Source organism: Botryllus schlosseri, chromosome 12 (genome assembly GCF_051294905.1).
Source record: "Botryllus schlosseri isolate E-star chromosome 12, Bs_hap1, whole genome shotgun sequence".
NCBI lineage: Eukaryota > Metazoa > Chordata > Ascidiacea > Stolidobranchia > Styelidae > Botryllus > Botryllus schlosseri.
The window spans coordinates 14,706,536-14,728,082 of record NC_137247.1 but is presented as its reverse complement, the minus strand read 5'-3'; the positions used below and the strand labels follow the sequence as shown (position 1 = coordinate 14,728,082).

The 21,547-nt window shown below is 40.4% G+C and overlaps 1 protein-coding gene across 1 annotated transcript; it reads right to left on the bottom strand.

Annotated features, from left to right (window-relative positions):
* Positions 1-1,317: 1,317 nt before the first annotated feature.
* On the bottom strand, positions 1,318-21,047 carry LOC145452858 (uncharacterized). The gene is made up of 17 exons (XM_080330996.1): positions 20,463-21,047; positions 17,395-17,578; positions 16,866-17,045; positions 15,989-16,108; positions 15,775-15,924; positions 15,599-15,706; positions 15,404-15,509; positions 13,441-13,609; positions 13,269-13,379; positions 11,663-11,877; positions 7,756-7,867; positions 6,567-6,700; positions 5,059-5,242; positions 4,785-4,986; positions 4,457-4,662; positions 1,635-1,702; positions 1,318-1,569 (listed from the first exon to the last, which is right to left on the bottom strand). Exons 1-17 carry the CDS (start codon positions 20,645-20,647, stop codon positions 1,391-1,393), a joined length of 2,613 nt encoding a protein of 870 aa, XP_080187122.1. The 5' UTR covers positions 20,648-21,047; the 3' UTR covers positions 1,318-1,390.
* Between the last annotated feature and the right edge of the window lie 500 nt (positions 21,048-21,547).

The window sequence follows — 21,547 nt, the reverse complement described above, 5'->3', positions numbered from 1 at the left end:
TAAAAAAGGTCAAAGTCCACTTTTCCAACTTAGGACACGTCATGGGCAGCTAGGTATAATAGATAATTGCTAAATTGCGAAACGGTAGTGTCAAACGTTATGGGGGCCATACTTACTGTGACGAAATATTTGATATAGGCGACATTGCTGTGTGAACGGAACCATGCAACCCGCCGGTACCTAAATTATATTCAGTAATACTTTCGTTAAAACATATTTGTCACTCCATATCTGCTGTGCACGAAGCGCAACGACAATTCTGGGTATTACATGACTTTTATACAAATTAAATGTTGCTACTACGTGAAAACACCTCGACTATCTTTCATAGTGAGGGATTAAACTACTTCTACTTGACAAACTGAAAATAACGAAAAGTAAGTAAGTAGTTAACAAAATATTACGAAGTAGAAGTAGCGAAATATATATCTGCTTGAGTAAGTACCAGAAGTCGAGGAAAACTACTTGAGTACTTCGAAAAAGTAGAAGTACTTCTTTACTGACCACCTCTGTATATAATTTCAGTTTTAATCCGAGTCCTGAACATATTTCATACCTGTGTCGTTTCCTGACGTAGGCATCGCTGCATTAAGTCACTATCTGAATCTGAATATATGAAACGACGTCCCATTTGAGTGCATGACTAGAGCACTGATTTACTATAATTCCATCAAGACATATCTTTACGTTGTTCAAAATTGAAAAAGTCCCCCTCCCCACGTAGAAGTAGCGACGTATAATTTCACTCTCAAGTATTCGAGTAGTAGGCTAGTAGCGATTTTCGATGCAGCCAAAAACTACTTGGGCCAACAGCAGAATTGGAATTTGCTGATGTTGAATAGGCTATTGCGCAAGTAATTAAGTCTTTGTGAAAGACATAAATAGGCGCGCTCTCGTGAGCTGTCAAAACTAGGAGCATTTCGATCGTTACTGACCAGCACGTATGGTTATTCAATTACACAACTGAAAATTATGTCTGATCACTGACCAGCAGAGTTGGTTAAAGTAGTCACCGTCGCTACTCAAGTAGAAGTAGAAGTAACGCCGGAAATTCTACTCAAGTAGAAGTAAGAGTGGTGGTTCAAAAGTAAGTAAGTAGGTATTCTACGCCTATTTTTGCCTACAAAACTGAAAACTGTCAAGTAGAAGTAGAAGTAGTCTAAAATCAACTACTTAAAAAGTAGTGTGAGTAGGCAAAATCTACTTCAAGTACTTCAAAAAGTGAAAATGCGTCTTCGTTACTGACTACCTCTGCTGACCAGGCTTAAAAAATCTGCATTTTCCTGTAATTTCAACCTCTCAAGCAATAAAGCTTCATCAACGAACATAATCTATATTTTTACTAAATCAAATAATTCAAGCACTTTTCCATAACAATCACATAGGATAATTATCGTTTTGCTCTCTCGACGCACATGGTGTCTTCGCGAGACAGTCCTAGCATACGCGCCCATCTCTCAGTCGCTTTCCTGAAAGGCAGCCACGAAGTGGGCCGCTCCGCAACGTTATTTAATGGGTTAGCTGGGTCCTGTATCACTGGGAAATTTGCGGCGCTACCATCTGCCGGCCCTGCATAACAGAGATTCCTGGTTGACGTGCATATACCTTGATTATAATTAATTGCTTGAAATCACCTGTGTATTCTATGGTGTAGTCCGCTGGATCATAATATCTAGCCCAGGTGAGTTTCAGTGATCTAGGACTAGAAGGTACAGTGGTGTTAACAATATGCACACTATAATGATAGTAGCCTATAGGCACTATAGGCAGTCATTGTGTTATGACTGAAGAGTATCAAGACTATCGGCCAAATTATGTTCATAATCGACACTAAAAGAATTCGCTGAACCATGAAAAATATATAATGGTTTCTGGTGGCCTATAGCCTATCCTAAACTGGCTTATTTGTTCAACAGGACTGATGATTTATAGAGCTCGTCAAAGTATAGAAATTGATGCATATCATGTATAGAATTAGAATGACGAATAAGGTGAATTTATATTATATCATAACAAGTCGAAAGTATTTCGTAGCTACATGGCCGTGACAGCCCTTGCTTATATGTGATACTGTATTTTAACAGTGTTTGTTGGCATCCAGGCAATGCTGGAGTTAACTGTGATGCTGGGGATGCTGAAGATAAATTAACTAAAACTTTTACGCAAATATATCGATCCTGAAATTTTCGAATGTGACTAGTGACATAATTAATTGGTAGAGGGCCTTGTTTGTTATAATTAAATCCTATTGTAAGACCTCTGTAACGAAGGATTTGACTACATATCGAAGACCATATATCGGACTCAGAGGGCATTGAATTGATATATGATGGTGTGGGGTGTTGGAGTTAGCCTATTCCCAGAGGTGGTCAACGTAGTCAAGAAAGCTACTCAAGTAGAAGTAGAAATAGCGACGAAAAAATATTTTCAAGTACAAGTAGAAGTACTTCTTTCATAAGCAACCTAAAACTGCTTGAAGTAGAAGTAGAATTGAATGACTTCAAATCTACTCAAGTAAGTAAGTAGTTGTGAAAACGATCGTAATTCGTTGTCATGGACTGTCAAAAGCTGCAAATGGAGCTATGCGGAGGAAGTAGAGAGCTTGATTCATATTGATGCATCCCAGGTGTCAATTATTGAGTGAATAAGCATTCGTCCACATAATGGGATGTAAGTGATAGTATGGAAATGCGACACCAATCCTTTGTTTACTCGAACACCCCGTTTTAGAGAATATTATGGCATGGCGCCCTTTCTCATATTATAAGGCCCCAAGTTCAGTCGAAGAGCAATACGGAGAAGTTGTGTCCGATTCGGCTTTAACACTTTGCGCGATTAGTATACGGTAATTAAAAATATGGCAGATCGTAAAAATCCCATGTGGTGTATAGCTTTGTTTTCGGAAAATAGAGGCATTACTACGCTTGCTTTTCTAATTCAGCTTGTATGTTCTCCAGACAAAAGAACTGAAACTATAATTAGAACTCAGCGTATAATACTCGTAATTGAAAGAAAAATACAAATACTACTTCTAAAAAGTGGTCTGCTAAAACAGGTCTAATGTTAAAAAAGTTCAAGTCCACTTTTCCAGATTAGGACACGTCATGGGCTGCTAGGTATAATCGGTAATTGCTAGATTGCGAAACGGTAGTTTCAAACGTTATTGGGAGTCATACTTACTGTGATGAAATATTTGATATAGGCGACAATGCGGTGTGAATGGTACGACGCAACCCAGTATCCAATTTATATTCAGCGATACTTTCGTTAAAACAGATTTGTCACTCCATATCTATTGTGCGCGAAGCGCAACGAAAATTCTGGGTATTACATAACTTTTATGAAAATTAAATGTTGGTAATACGTGAAAACAGCTCCGAAATTCCTTAGGCTATCTTTATTATTGGGGAATTTAACTACTTCTACTTGAAAAACTGAAAATAGCGAAAAGTAAGTAAGTAGTTCCCAAATATTACGAAGTAGAAGTAGCGAAAAAAAGATCTACTTGAGTAAGTACCAGAAGTAGCGGAAAACTACTTGAGTACTTCGAAAAAAGTAGAAGTACTTCGTTACTGACCACTAGGGCTGGGCACAATAATTCGAGTACTCGAATCTGAATCGAGTAATAATTTTAATGATTCGAGTCGAGTAGTAAAAGTCGATTTTTTCTAGTACTGAAATTGTACGCTCCTCGCCACTTCACGTTAATTTATTAACGACAATTATGGTTTCGATACAATTTTTCACTGTGGAAGCCTTGAAACCTTGAATGGCCGTATCGCAGCATGCGGTACATATTGTACAAATTTACGAACGTTACTGAAAATATATATTTCCGAAGTCATGATCATTCCACAACATTGTCACAAAGTGCAATGAAACCCGAATGGTCGAAAAAATACCGAACTATCTTTGATGTGATGGATAACAGGCATTATATTCTTTGTGGTGGCATGAAAGGTACATATTTAAACTTTGACATATTATATTCAGATATTACGTCATAATGAGTGATACTCGAATACTCGACTCGACTCGAAGCATATTACGTGATTCAGAATCGAATCACTCGGGTACTCGATTTTGCCCAGCCCTTTGTGACCACCTCTGCATATTCCTCGTTTTGATGTTACATGTTGATTTTGAAAGTTGCTGATATTTTGTGAATGAAATTCTATCAATCAATCAATCAATCAATCAATCAATCATTTATTTGTCACACCAGCGAAAATCCGGTACGGACCAGGGTGACGACGAGAGGCCGCACTGTAGCAGTACACACATTCCAATCAATGGCGCTACATGCTTAGTCAGTCGATGGAGACTAAAATCACTCGCCCCATTAAATTCCCCTGATTATATCAACGTTGAGCATGAATTGTCGTGCCTCCGAAATTATCATCAAATCCTGTTTGAAATTGAAGGTTGACGGAAATTAATAGTAGTGTGCGTATACCTTGATTCCTCAGTAGACAAGACCAAATTTATGAAAGAGTTTATCACAGTCCTGTTGCTCGGCAAGCTTCCCTCGACCTCGTGGCACGCGATTTCATATGCCCGTATCAAAAGCAGGGTAATGGCATAGGATGGTGGCCGCCACTTCATCTCAACCCAATCGACAGTGTTTCTCCATTGCTTGACGACTTTGATTAAATCTTTAACCTTGCAATGGACAATTGGACATGGGCAAATATGAGTATGAATATAATGTCGCGTAGTTGGCATAGTTATAAAAGTAGATGATCTTCGTAAACGCTTGCTATCGCCTTTGAACGCTTACATACCTGATCGGGCTGCTCATTGATGAAAACCTGTTGTCGTTCCGCGGCCGCCGAGCAAAACCACATCAGATTTTCCGAGCTGCGCTGCCTCAACAACTCATCGTACAAAGCGTCGAATCCGCCTGCGCCTTCCGAATTCCAATCAAAGGTAAAGTACAAGTCCACCTCAATTTTGCGTCGGTAGACAAATTGAACGGCGTATGACCTGCGTACGTAAAGACACCAGAAATAAATGCGTGCAGTTTCAAACTACCGTAGTGGCAATGAAAATACTGACGTGTGGTAAAAATCACTGAATCCAGGCAACTTTCCTTCGTCAGTGGCGTCGCACATTAACTTGGTGACCGCGTTTACTAGCCCGGGAAGCCAAGAAGCGTGGCCGTTTTTAGGCAGATCGGGAGTGTGTAATACAAAATCAACATCCACTCGGTTGTCACACATCGTCTCCGTGCCCAAGGAGCCTGTATTAAATTACGATGATCACATCCAATATACATATACATCACTTCGTATATACACCCCGACAAAAATTGTCACACTGTGATGCAGTGTTGGGATCAAGTCACTACCTACGAGTCACGAGTCAATTCGAGTCATTGCACATTTTGACTCGAGTCAAGTCAAGTCAATCGATTTTCGAAGGTGACTCGAGTCAAGTCAAGTCACTCGACTTTTGGAGGTGACTCGAGTCAAGTCGAGTCAAGTCAAGTCAAGTCACGAGACAAGTCACAATTCAAGTGAAGTTGCCGTTTCGGGATATGAGGCATGATTACATCATTGAATTTTGCTAGATGTCTCAAATACATATTGAGTGGTCATTTATTCTGAACCGATGAACGGATATAGACCTAAATATACACGCAAGAAGGGGCTGAATCGCTCACATATTCGTAGCACTGTTAAACTACGTAAGTAATTGCATAGCCTCAGTTATAGTTACCAGGCGAAATAGAGAATAGAGAACAGAATGGATAAGATGCAATACATACCCCTTTACAAATTGATATGATACAATTCGAGCCTGCGCCAAAGGTTGAGGACTATATAAATCATATTCTATTCTATTTAAATAAAACAAGAGGTTTGGAACAGAGAACAGAAATAGTCATTTTGCTATTAAATTTCTTTACTATACTAGTTTAAGACAACGTAAGCTGCAAGCTTCGATCACTTCAGTTGCGTTCAATTTATTTGTGAGAGAACAATGGAGGCGTTTCGCGAACAATCCGAACATATGGATGATACAGTGATATTTATCGACACCGATTACTTGATGACTTGAAATTGACTCGTGAATTTTGCTCCGAGTCACGAGTCAATCCACATTTCTGATACGCCGAGTCAAGTCAAGTCATTTTAGCAAAGTGACTCGAGTCAAGTCAAGTCATATGAAAAAGGTGACTCGAGTCTGACTCGAGTCAAGTCATGACTCGAGTCATCCCAACACTGTTGTGATGAAACAAATATGTCACTATTGGCACGGCTATTCCAAATCGTCTCAACTCCTTCGTAGCTTTTCATCGTATTTACTAATGGAAATATTCAGAAACGAATGATAACCTTATACCTGCAATAGGCATAAGTCATCATTGCATATTGTTTGTGATGTAGGCCGACAGTAACAGCATACGATGGCAACATTTTGTGTACTCGGCAGCGGACGGGTATATCACACTCTTTGCAATATTCCCATTTCATTGATAATGAGGTCACAATGCCCACTACAATCGTAGAATATGTGTGAACGACACTCGTTTCTCGTAATTATCTCACACATAAATATACCTGATTGAACAATTTTCGTCAAGCGTATGGGCAGACATTCCGCAACAAATTTAGTGATATCACTGTGCAGCTCATCGACTTCGCGGTGGACAAACGCAAGATCCGTTGGATTCGGACGCGAATCATTCACGAGCCTATTGAGACAAGGAAAACGATTGCAGAGGTGTAAAATAGCGACGATGCCATGCTTTTTTGTTTTTGTTTTTGTGGTATTCATGGTGTTTGTCGACTACTATGGTCATTTACACCTAGCCGATATTCTTCATTAGGCTTTTTGTAAGACACCGCTTACGCGGATGAGGTGGCGAGGACGATGTCATGCTGTTCGACTTTGTCGTATTGGCGCGGGGCATTTTCCCGTCAAAACATAACACGTTTTGGCGGTCAACATGCGTAGTTGCGTATTTGGGTGCAAAAAAGACTTTGGCTGAAAAAGACTGACTCACATTGTCCAAAACCTACGATCTCGACATGTCCCGTCGCCGACGCATTCAGTCACATAAGTGCCACAACGGCAGACTCAATATTCGCGGCCTGATTATATTTATATAATATCACAAGTTCCAGAATTAGTCAATAATAATAGGCTTACCATATTTTGGAAATTTAAAAAGAGGACACTTTTTCAGAAATTTGAGACTTGCAAAACCGGAGAAGAATTCTCAAAAATCGGTGAATTTTTCCCACTTAAAAAAAAGGTCAACTTTTCGCTCAGAGCTTAAATCACCGTTTTTCACTCCGAAATACCCGCCGGACCGTCACTTCTGTGCTAATTTACGGCATATCACTCGCATTTTGCTGTAAATGTGACCTAAATTTTCAAAAATGAGGACAAAATCTCAAAAAAGAGGACAAAAAAGGCGTCCTCCGAGGACACTTTCAAAAAAGTCAAAAAAGAGGACAAATCCTCTTAAAAGAGGACGTATGGTAACCCTAATAATAATCAGGCCAGATAGATCTCCAAACCAAAGCAGTGTATATATGTGCTTGCGATCATAAATTTGAAAAAAACGTGGATGAAAAATTGACTCAAAATCCGATCATAATGGAACTGAATTTGCAAATAACGTACAATATCGCTTCACCTATATATATAGTCCTAGACTAGATCTGAAGCAATTATTTACGGATTGGCTCGGATTTGTAGGTATCATTCGTTCAACATCACCACGATAAACGTGATACTCACGCGCTGAAATTATCGCGATATCGTCTCGATAGACTTGAGTGATCGATGTCGCTTATCGATGCAGGACGAATGTATGGTCTTCCTGTGTTGTTTTCGAACGACTTCCGCCAAACTGAAAGCACAAATTATTGGAAACACACGGTCGTGCGCGACACTCCAAAGTACCGTATTACCCCCGCCAATTCGTAGAGCAATTTGGCAAACGGCCTTCTACTATAGTCAAGAACAAATTTTGAGAGTAGATATTAGAGCGACTATGCAGGATTGGATTAAATTAGGCGCAGTGACGTGTGGTGAGGTTCGTGGCTGGTGAGGCACTGCCTCCTCTCCGCACACACACACACACACACACACACAAGCGCGCGCGTAAAGTACCTAATTGATATATATACTCGAGGATGTGAATATTCAGATATTTTAATTGATTTAATACAGATTGCTCAACGAGAAGGATGAAAGGAAAACCAAAAAATATTTTATTTATGGTCCTATATATTTTCGGTTTTCTATTGTCTTTTGCTCGTCCAATCCACTGTATCAGCAAAACTAAATATGTCACTCACAAACATCAGAATAAAATGGTTGAAAACATCATTCAGACTGTATACATGAACAACTTAACATGCATCACTCCCAATATCATTATTAATATTATTAATAATATAATTTGAGTGACGCATATCACAACACTGTTTTGCGTCACGACTGTACCAGACTTGCGCGGACGGAAATCGCCATAGTTATATGCACAGGCACCGAGTTACGGGGTGGCGGGGTGGCGGGGTGGCGGCCACCAATGTCCCCTCTAAGCTGCGCACGTGCGCAAATGCGCAGTGCTTTCACGGTCTCTGCGCACAGAAAATCTAAGTTGCGCACAAAGAATCCGAAGTGGTGAACTTTTTTTGGTCGTTACGCACTGTTTTCCAAGGGTCTGCGCAGTGAGTTGGTGAGCGTGCGCAGACTCGTCAAAAATAAGAGGGAACATTGGCGACCACCCCATACAATTAGATTAAACGTCCGCCGTCTGCGATTTCAAATCATCAGCGCTGTCAATTAGCGAGTCCGTGATAGCGCGTAAATGCCAACTATTTACCAGTAACCAGTAATTGAACACGCAGCTTCGTCGACGACGACGAACTAGTGCTTAAAATGCCCCAATTAATTGTAATCCGTGATTAGTAATCATACAATCGAAACAACCTCGTTTACGACGTCGATTTCGACACGCTTGCGCTGAGAAACACCACGAAACACCATATCTTTCCTCTCGACCAGACGAGCGAATTTACGTTCTCCTTCTCTTAATTAAATTGAATTTGCGCTCATATTCGTTTACAAAATAATTCTTGAGTTAGTCTGTGACAGTCTCTTTAATTGGAGGCTTGGGGCGCGAAATAGGACATTGTGTTTGTGTAGTGTATGCATGCGAATTGAAAGTGATTCCTGCGCAAAGTGAGCATTATCATTACTCTAACAAGGCTTTGCCAACTTTTATCGGGAAATGCAACAATTCAGCTCAAACGTCGTTATAATAAGCAAACAATTGTCGCGATGTCAGACTTGGAACCCCATCGTGCTGTACGCAAGTTGGGGAATTACTAATTTGACGCGCGCTTTCTCGTTTGCTATCATCTGTAGGCTACTACTTGTCTGCTATTTACACTCGTATTCCCCACGTGTCACTTGTCACTGTTTGATTTGTTATTAAAATTGCCCATTGTGCAGTGCAAGGCGTTGAATTACGTTGTCAAATATTGATGCAACACGAGACTCTCGGTGGCGCAAATTCTGATTTTTTTCGATTAGTTCGAACGGTAACCTTCTATGTTCCAATAGACTTCATTGCTGGACGGACTCTATCGAGCGCAACCATATCGCGGATCGAATTTCAAACCTTTGGGATTTGTAGTTGTATTGATAAGGTGGCGACATGCGCCCATATTGCTCTTGCTGCAATAACACGTGGATAATAATTATAAGCGCACCATTTTACGATTAAATTCGACCGGCTGATCGGGGCCTATATGTAGGTCGTAGGCCCCGGGCTGATATTGACCACCGCGTTGTCGCTATTAAACCCCTATAGGTGCGTAGACAGGGAGTTTCTCATTTATAACTACAAATCCCGTCCTTTTGAAATGCCAATTCACTAATTCGTATGATCGATGCTCCCCCGTACTGGAATCGAGAATCATTTGTATGCAAAATTGGTCATCGATATCTCATGTGCACTATCGTCGGTGGTTTGATTTAGTGCGTCGGCATGCAGGCCTGCTACAGTCCGCAGAAACAATTACGCCAAACAGTAACAATCTCTGAGTGTAATATTGTTTGTGTTATGTATCTTTTTTAAGACTTATCCCGCGTCTAAACAAATTGTGCTCGTTGCCATTGCCGAATCTTGGTATTTAGGTTATGAGTAGCGCACCCTGCAATTGTAATTATTACGGGTTTGCGGCATGTCTGCAATTTCGTTATCAGCGCAACCTTGCCGGTCGATTGTACACTAGTACTAAATTGATCACTACTATGTATTTCGCACAGCGTACTGATGCTGATCTAGGCAAGGTAATGATCCTTATTAGATGTACAAATTCGACCCCATCGTTAGAAACGTAGATTTCATCACCACATATAAGTTCACCTTCTACAAACTAAGGTGCATTATTTGCATCGATGAGGGCCGCAAGCCGCGTTTAAAATATTTTGCGAACCATTTTTGTGATAAATATTCTCGGAGCGCAAAGGTGAACAGTGTTTTATTGTGTGTGCCTGCTAGTTGGAATTTATTCCAGTGCCCATAATCCAATCATGCTTTGCAACGTAAATCGGAAAATGCAGCAATGCAGTCAAATCGATGTTTTAATCAGCCATCAAATGTCGCGATGCGAGCTATTCAATACTAAGTAAAAACCCATTGTGTTGGCGGTAAGGGATAGTTACTGATTGGACGCGCGCGTTTGTAATCATCATTCTTGTCTGTCTTTCGTGTTCCAGAATTGTCGCGCGTGTTACTGCTCAGCCCAGCGATGAATGCCGAGCGCTGGGCAATCAATGACCTAATTTCGCAATAATATCAGCGTTACATCTTGGGCGATGTGATATGCGTGCACAGACGAATCTCGCTAATTGGTCGCGGCCGCGCGTAACACTGATAATGCGACTTGTTGAATTGCAACTGAATATTAGCATCAGAATGGTCATTTCAAAAGGACGGGGTTTTGCGTTTCAAAAGGAGGGGGTTTCGACACCCCCTGGTTACGCGCCTGCCGCCACCCCATGCAAAAATAAAAGTCGGCGCCTATGGATGTATACTATATTAAACCTTCTCGTGCTGTCTTTTGTTCTCGTTATGAATTCCCACAGCAGAGGTAAATATTCTCAATGGTGAAGGATAGTCTAAAGTGGAGTAGCATACCGCACTCACAATAAACGGCAACGCATGCGACATCCGAGCGTGGTGACATTTGCGCGCGCGTGCGGACACCAACGGTGGTCAGCAACGATGTTCTTCTACTTCTTTGGAGTATACTCTAGTCGGTTATATATTTTTACCTTTGTACCACCTCAAACTTTATTGGGCAAAACTGCTGAAAATTTATACTACTTCGATTTTGTAAAGTATATTGTAGATTTGCGATATGCTTGCATCACTTTTATTAGTGGAGTTACCACTACAACTGGTCGATATAGCCCCTGTATCACGGCAACTGAACATATTTTCGAAAATCGCATCTATTAGTACATTCACCAGCCCTTTGCGATTTTTCAAGTAGCCACATTAGATTAGAAGCTCAAGTTATGCGACTCCTCAACCATATCTACGTTTATAGACGTACGTTGTTTGTTGTGCAATGTAGGAGCCGGTAAACCCCGGTATATGTATATATAGTCTTAAATGACATACTTTGCGAAACATGTCGATCCGCAGCTTCGTCCATGCAGTCAAATATAAACTTTGTGGGAACCGCCGGCCAGTTGACTTCCCTCGAGCGAGATGCGTTCGCCATCCCGTCCATGATCTGTGCCTGTTTTTGCTGAAGTCCAAGCAATTTAGTCTCGGTTTCTTTCTTCTGCTGTAAAAGTTCTTGATACCGCGTGTGCATATTCCCTCTGTCTTTTCTTTAGTGGAAACAGAATTGATCAAAGGGGTCAGCGTTGGTACTCAAGTGTATGTATGTACATTGTACAGGACCGTAACTGCCGCACCCCAAAACCCCCAATTGGGGGGGGGCGAGCTCGAAGGGGGCCCAAAATTATTTTGTGAATTAGCATAAATTATAGAGCATTTTTGGGAAATTTATGCAACTTTTAAAAAAATTTTCGCGCTGCGCGCGATTTCAAGATGCCAAATATCATGATTTTTTGGTACTCTCCCCCCAAGAAATGAACACGAAAGATTTTTAGAAATGGACATATCGGCGTTTGCCAATACCGCGACACGACGCACTAAGACATATAACGATTTAGGACATATTACATGCGACTTCAATAAGTATGGAAAAACGATCGGCAGCGTAAAAACCTTGGCCGAAAAGGACAGCCCTTACGCTGACCGAAAACTTCGTTATGCATACAAAATACATATAGCTTTAATTGTCCATAGCCTAGCCGTGAAGAAAAACCAATTTGAAATCGTATGCGTCTTTTAGTTAAGTACGTCACAGGATGTCACGAAACAAAATCATGTAACGAAATCATACCAACGGGTCCGCCCGCCGAAGATGTTTAATTAATATTTACAGGCCCTATACAGTTTCCCAGACACCTCACTCAGCTCTACCGGTTTGTTTGTTTTGGGGTATTCATGGTGTTTGTCGACTGCTATGGTCATTTACACCAGGCCGATATTCTTCATATTTTCCGTAACCGCCGACTTATAGCTCTACCGGTAAATCTGATAAAGTGAGCAGAGAGGACAAGAAATTGATAGCAATATATATGCAATTCCCTATCTTATTGACCGATTTTATCATTAATTATGGAAAATTTTAGCGCTTCGCGCTGGCTCACTGTACGGTACGGCTAATTTTGTGGAGCATTCAACGAGATGGCGAGGGGGTCGGTTACCGGGGTCGGTTTATCACCCTATGGGAGACCAAGACCCAAGTTTTTCTGGGACCTGACGAAGTGCTGTTTCGTTCCTGTCAAACGGGTATACGCCCGAAGATGTTTAACTGGTACAAACGAGCAATTTTACTGAAAAACTGTTTAGTAAAGGTGGAAGTATAGTCGGTGGGAAAACCTACTGCATCCCGTGGATATATATCCGTAAGGATTGGTGTGTTTGACACATTTTTACGCATTGGAATGGGAGTGAAAGCAAATTGATTTTACCAGAGAGTGCCAGTGGCCTGGTTTGCAGGTGGAAATCAGCGGAATCCACCTATATTTCTCGCCACATATTGACAGTGTTGTGCTTCATAATTCACATGCATATCACATGAATTTCAACTATATATATGACTATTCTCTATAGTCTATATGTAAACAATACGATTAAGGTATATCACCTGGCAGCGTACAGCAATTTTCTTTCTCGGTCAGCGGTTGGAGAGGGCGCTGGTGTCTTGTACAGCAAATGATTCGTGACTATATTGATGTGTATCGTGATATAGGAGTAACTAGACAACAATGAATGATTGTGCAGTACATCCCCAACTTATATTCTTACAGCCAACAAACCTCTCGTATCCGTCGTGGACGTCGGTTCTGTAAGGATTATCCGTGAGAGCCAAATCCTGAATTAACATGTCGGAACGAATTACGTCAGCATCCGACCAGTTTTCCCCAAAATATCCGATAAGAGGCCCTTTGTTATTCAGAGGAACGTTCAGTGAAACGTCCTCCGAGCCTAGCGATATAAATTATCTGATATCATATGGGTTATGAAGACTGTAATCCGGTTAACGTTCTAAAATATAAAAATATATTGGGATATCGACTTATTACTACACTTATTACTACTATAGAGGTCGACCGATATTGATTTTGGCAGGCCGATACCGATACCAATTATCGACTTACTCACAGGGCCGATAACCGATGACATGGGCCGACATTGATATGGAAGAAACAGAGTACCATTTTCCAAAAATATTATGTATATTAGGCAAGATAGCACTTGTACACGCCACACAAAGCTGAACTACAAACGGGCAAACTGTAATTAAAAAGAATGCACTCGGTATGCATATGCACAGATCGTGTGTATGTGGATCATGAGTCGGTGTATATGCCGCAAAAACATCAAGGACAAAAATAAACTACGTCCTTATTGCTGAATTGTGTACATTAATAGACATTTAGGCTGACCCAAAATGCAACACGTGATACAGAATTGCAGACCAATCCAGTAGATAGATTGCAATGCAGGAAGCTGAGTTTTACTGCATGTCCACCAGTTAAACTTATCCTGCAAGTGTAAATCTATCACGTATCGCCCTTTGCTTCGTCGATTTCTTGAGATTGGGAACACGAAGTATTAAATTTCTAACATTTTTTATATAAAATATCGGCCGCGATAAATCAGTCATGTCGATAATATCGGTCGATCTCTACTTATTACAACAGGAAATATATAATTCTCATTCAATATCGATTGACTGGAAAAATATTCCACGGAGAAGTTGTCAAGTAGCATAATAGTTTATCATCAATATAGTATAATCAGAGGTGGTAGGAAACCAAGTATTTCTGAGTAATCGACTAGCATTTGCCTGCACCAGAACGTTTCAGACTACTTTGACACGTCAACAGTTTCGTGCCAAACTCTTCACTTTTTCATTTTAGTTTTAGTTAAAAAAAAGTGTTTCAATAGATTCTCACCACTTTTTTAGTGGCATTAACGGCCGCGTGATGTAGCTCTGTATCACGGTAACAGGTTATTATCTCAAGCAAGGCACTGATTTCACATCCCATAATTAGTCATTCTGTGTTGATTGCGAAAGTGTATCTGGTAATATTAAAAGCTGTCACCAAAAATTGAGCAACAAAACACTCAGACGGATCTTCCCAATCTACTTCTTCTTCCAATTCCATATTTGAGTAATTCTGGTTGTAATTATCGTATTCTACTTCTAATTGCAACTAAGTAGTCACTTCCGGAATTATTTCGTTTGCATCCTTGATGACTTGACTGCATCTGCCAATAACATAATACATCTTACCCTATAAATCAATTTGTTCGTAGAGGTCTTGTGAATAGACGAGATGCTGGATAAAATCTTAAGTTAGCAGAAAAGGTATTTTGTTCATTTCGTCTGGAAATTAACTTAATACAATGAATCGCTGACCGCAAGACAAGTCTAAAAATGGATCGTGTTATCATAAACATCTCAGCCTTTAAAATATGAGAAGACCCCGGTGCAGACTTCCGCACCCGGCGCATTGGTACCAGTCATCGTCGAATTTGATTAAAAAACGATCGTTAGGTCTCAATATCTATATTACCTAAGGTGCGTGTCCACAGACGCCAATATATATCAGCTACAGTATCATAGCCGCAACAGTAGTTACAATACGAACGAAGAATACGTAGACTTCAATACTCTGAAGCGACAATCACCTATATACACACTTGCCTGTCACATGTGATCAGCAATCGGAATATAGGCTACGCTACCAGATTGGTAAACTCTTGTCTCACCTGGAGCAATCAAAGTTGCATTCCACATAATATGTCGATGATAAAACTCCTGCAATCCACTTGTGGTCTTCTCATTTTGGTCTAGTTTCAATTTTAATTTAACTGCCTGTATGTATATCATAAGTGTTGTCATTTACTATGCATGAAGTTATAAACAGACTTTTCAATCTGCCTCTTATTTCTCTGAGTACATACCTGTAGTGTTTTCAGTACCCAAGGACATCCAGTTAAATCTTCAAACGGAGTCATGCACACTGTAGGGCAAGTTGCAGTGTCGGACAGCGTTACGTGCACCTCATTTACCTATAGGAATAAATTCGGGCGTTTTGTATTTCACCATGTGTAATTCGTGAGCAGGAATGGAAGAATACCTCGTAAACAGATATAAATTCTACGCCGACCATGAGCTGATTGTCCTGTAGAGATGACATAAACTCGCCTTTGTTCGGAAAAGCTACCCCGCTAGGCATTTCACTGATACAGTTTGCTGGAAAAGTGTGCTCGTACACTGACGGCGAGGGCTATAAATAAATAAGTGATATTGCACAGCCTCTGCCGCGACCTGACAGCCTGTAAATCAGTTACCTGTCCATGTATAAGAAAACGGGCCTTCACCTTGGCGAGATGATTGGAGGTTGTGCAGTGTAGAAATAAGGCAACGTTTCCTTCACTGTCGCTATCGGGCCCATTCGGGAAAACTCGTATCTGTAAATTACGCAATCTTTATACAACACAACAGGTGTTACAAATTATGTCTCGCTGTCAAATCTTTGAAATAAACCTCTTTACTTCTGAGTATTGCTACGTTGATATTGAGCTAAGTGCAAAACGGGTTTCTATACTTGCTACCCATTAACAAGTTATACGAGCAATACGGCAGTAGCCAACACCACGAGTCCCCCATCGCACGGTTTTGGTTTTTATGATTATAAACATATGAATTCAAGATTGATCCCGTACGCCTGCTAGATTTTTTTACATCAGACAACGAAATCAATTTCATTGATTGATTGAATAAGCATCATTCGCTGACTATATGTATTGTATTTCGCTCTTGATGTTGTGTGATTGCGGGTCAATTTCACAGAAGAGAATCACTAAATATTCACAAACGGAAAACTGGATATTTCGAGCAAACTTTCGTAACAAAGCAAGTAAAATTTTTGAGATCGTCAAGGTGCATGCCCGTTTGGTGATGAATTTTTTTAAATGTTGCCAGCGCCATGCATAGAGTGGCCCGCAGTAAAATACAATACATTTCACACAAAGATGTTATAACGAAGTGAAAATTGTAATATATGAAAAATGTTCGTCACAGTGCGGAACCTACCAAGGTTCGTTGGTGAATGTGAAACTCTAAGTTTCCGAGGTTCCCACACAGAACGCGAACGTGAACCCCACGTTCACGCCTTCCCTAGTATATTTAATTAACTTGCCAAACAAATGCCCGATTGAAACGTACTTGCCAGGCAAACCCTCCTACCGAGAAAGGTGAAGTGTGAATTACGGGAAAAGGCATTTCGCTTGTCACCGTAGGCAGAACTATCTGTTCTACGAAGGATGTTTTAAAATTTTTGCATTCCAAATCGATGAGGACTTTATTCCCGTCGAAAAGAAAACCGCCGCTTGGTTTTAGCAGAGTCTGAAATAAAGTTAAATATGGATGAAGTCAAGGAATGATGTGGGTGACGAAATTCTCATGTATCATATTTCGTATCATGGCAAAATGCAGGATAGCAGTGACAAGAGGTGACTGCTGGTTACTTGGAAGTTGATACATAGATTTTTGAACAATGTTAATAATCAAATAGCCTACAATAAACCAATCCGATCTTTTATCGGAGACGTGAATCCATATAGCATAGAATAAGTCATTTCTAGAACAAGATGGTGAAATGGTGCGTGTTACGCATGGACAGGCAGGACAGGGCATGATATATCTCTATGATCTGCTATAGTTACTCTCGGTTTTGCTGAGATTATAGTCTCACCTCTTTTCTAATGAATTCCTTCCAGCCCCATGATAGTGAATCTTCATTTCGACAGAATACGCGGCCTTCTGGTGGACTATGACAAGTGTAATTGTTTTGATAATTGACGACGTTGATTACCGTGAACGAATACACGGTGTGTACTTTGACATCTTTTCCGAGATTCACTATTCTCAGATAGAAACTGAAAAATATACAATTATACATACATTATGTGCGTGCGGGGTATTTAAACTCTTTGGTGATTTGGAGCAGGGCGGCCAGCCCATGCTCCGCGAGGTAACTCTCGAAATAAGTTGTATTATTTGACTTAAAAATTTTCCAGCGGTATGCAGAGGCGACACGCAATATATGTGAGTAACAGTATTATTGACCGAATTCATTCATTAAGTTTGAAAAATGTTCGCGCACGCGCAGCTAGGACGTGAATGCACACTGAATTTCCATGACATTACTTTTATGGATTTTGATGCGTAGTATAGTATAAGTCCCGTTTTCATCGTTATCTAATCCGATTCGCTTCTATCGGACGACTAAAAAATGTCACCAACAGTCATGTGGCCCGCGCAATGGTGGCCCTTTGGACGAAAAGGTTGGCCACCTCTGATTTAGAGTTTTAGACTTGAGTGACGTTGTTGGCATGATACGGTTATGGTGACAGAATAAGTTCAAAATCTTGTGCTTTTTAGTTAGTGGCATTTTTCGCTATCGCGGGCGAGTTGTCTTTTTATCGCTGTCACGATCCATCATAACGTATGTTTTTTATTACTTTTACGACGGAAGTGTATTCAGTACGGTTCAATATCTTTGCTTTCGTAAGGTTTCATGGATGAAAGCTGGTAACTGCAGATACGCCTTACCCCATTGATTCCTACCCCGAGCCAGCTTTTAAGAAAATAAGAGCATGTCGACAAAATATAAAGAAAAAATCAAATGCCGGGATTTCCGCGGGTTCTGTGCTCGTGGACACAAAATGTCGTCGGGGCCATGCGTGATTGGAGAATTGTAGCGGCGAAACGTGAACCCGTCGACTCTGATTATTATAGGCACCTAATTCGAAATTTCGCAGGAAAATTGTCTCTGTGACTCAATCTTGACAAATATTAGGGTATGACAGCAACAGGATAACGTTTGATCATAATATGTAATTGTAATACTATAGCCAGATTTTTTTGCAATAAATTCAATAAATATTACATACATATTAACAGATCTGGCATCGTGTAGGGCGTAGGCCCATAATTATATCCTTTGCGACCCATACTTTAATGATCCTTAACCCTTTTGAAGGGGTTGTATCATATCTGATATGGCATGTCTCTGTGACCGATTTCTCCGTGTTGACACGCCGTAGGCTTTGGGTACTTGGTTTTTTGGAAAGCTGAGATTTTACCGATTCATTTGGTACCTTACTCAAAAATTTTAGGTCGCAACTAAAAAATATTTAGGAAAACCCGAAAAAATTGGTTATCACCTGAAATTTCCAGATATTTTCCGACTGGGAAATTTTGTCGAAAATTCTGCCAGAACATCATAAGTCAACTTGTACGGCATTTCATGCAACTTTTCGTCGTTTTGAATATCAAACCTTGTTCTGGGGAGGTTTCTAAGGGGGTTTGTTAATTGTGGTCACGCTTCGGTGATTTTCATGAACATGGTCAAGTTCAAATTCAAGTTTATGCCGAAATATGAGTAATAAACTGGTTTACTATGCCTGAAAATGATTGGATATGACAAGAGAAAGTATTCTTCGTTGTTTCATGCAATAAACTGGGCGGTAGGGGTCCGATTCGGTATTTATCTGGAACTTGACTATTATGACCACTAACTGACCACGCCCATATGTGAATTTTTCATATATTTTTGATTTTTCGATATCGGGAGAGCCGCGCGGTTTACAGCCATGGTTGACGGCTTGTTCGAAACCTGGCAACGGTGGCTACGCACTGATGCATCAGTTTTAACTCTCTGACGCCATCCTGGGGGTCAGCCTTGGAAAATGAGAAAGAGAGAGAGATTTTTTAGAGAAAAATTTTGTATATTTAGTCTTATAAAAAAACTTAGACATGTCTTTGGGTGTCGATCGATGTCGGAAACGGTAGAGGGCTATACTCCGCCCACTTTTAAACTGCAACAGACCATATTCAAGTCACGGTGAGGTCACGGTATGAATTTGAAAAGTGATGGTCAAATCTGCATAATATGCCCCCCATTCAAAAGGGTTAAAGGGGTAAAAAATTTGCGTTACAGTAACTTGCAAATGTGAGTAAGTAATGATGGTATTTACTACTATCCTCGTGCCTCGCGCTAATCGGACTGTTATTACGAAATATGATAATTGTTTTGCGAAAGAAAGCAGAAAGTCAATTTGACGTCATTTATCTAGCCTGTAGCCGGCTCAGACGGGCTGATGCACTGTATATCTGCCAGTATACTCGCTTTCGAACCAGGCTTTTCGTGACGTAATAAATATATTGCACAAATATTAATACACTACGGCTTGTGAGGGACAAAGTTATTGCCAAAGCTACGATTAGCGATGCGTCGTAAGTCAAACATGTTTTTACAATTGCGTCGCAAATAGAAAAAGTTTAGGTAGAAACTGTACTTGAATTTCCTATTAGGTTTGTTTGAATTATTCCACGTCAGAGAAATTAACAATTATTTACGATTTTCACCGCACTCATCCGGACTTTCATTCGCACCATTCGCACCACCTTCGTAAATCGCACTGCATTTTTTTCATTCGCACAAGTGCGTACCATCCAACAGGTTGAAAAGCACTAGGCCACTATTATTTTTTGGCGTTTTGATGGTGCCGGGAACATGTTTATGTTTGGTTGAATCAAATGACATTTATATTGCGTGTTATACAGCATCGTATACGCTCAAGCATACTCAATATATTATCTGATAAAATCATTAGCTCGCGTGCCGAGCAATGTCAGCAGTACCTATCTCCAATTATAGTATTGCTTTAATAGCTGAGAAAATTTTACAGTTTAGTGTTTCTTCCACGTGTAGGCTATATACCCAGACTCTTAAATCTAAATCTAATCGATCCTTACCTGAAATAATCATTATTCGGCTTTCCTGTGTAGACGTACCATCTATGACCAGCGAATTGAAATTCTCTGGATCTCACGTCAAACCCTGTAATGTCCTGCGGGTTTTCGATAACAAAAGTGAAGTTATGTGTCCTTTCCTTGTCTTGTATAGCAAGAAATCGCTGCATCTGAATGCATGGTGCCATTTCTCACGTCCCGTGAAATTCCTCATCCGCAACGGTTTGAACTACGCGAATAATATCACATCGTTGCTATACCGGTATCGAGAATTTGCGTCGAGCAAGTGCTTCTCATCCTAGCACTTGTGTGGAGTCAAGTGGATCATTTGTAAATGGATAATTATTTTGTTGGCATCAATGACTGTTTATCGTCCACATTTAATTACGAGTGAATGGTGTTTATCTGATTTTATCAATCGCATTCTAGTAATAATAGTATACTCCTCAGTATTGTGCGTATTACGCATTCAGATCTTATACAGGCCTTCATGTCATCGATTAGTGGTAGGCTAAGATAACATTTTCTCTGTTCGTAACCCGTTGGATTCACCATACCAGCCCTTTCTCGTACCCATTCCAGTGCAGGCGGAGCGAAGACGATAATATAAAAGTGGCAACTTATTTATGCTAGAAAGTTGCGTCACAAATTCGTTAAACATCACAATGCCAAAGTCCTGGTTTTTGGGCTACGCCCGCGTGGAACCATTGTCTTCCGCAATCCTACTGCAATAATATGTCATAATTCCACATCCGTTTTATAGATATTACTAGAACAAATTATTATATAAGAATGCGTGTATCATAGGGTCGCCATACGTCCAGAATTTCACTGTAAAAACTGCGTCTGGGAGGAAATTCTAAAATCTGCCTAAATGTCCGGAATTTTGAAGGTTCGAAGTCAGCCGTAAAAGATAACTGTATATTCCTGGAGTTGGTTAAGGCCGTTTGGGTGCTTTTAGTCAAAGACAGTGGTTCTAAACCTGAGGTCGTTTGCCCTTATTCTGGGGATCGCGAAGATGTTGAACGTAATCAGCTTCCAAAATATGCCGTGAGTAAGTTTGGGCAAGCTGACCTTTTTATTGATAA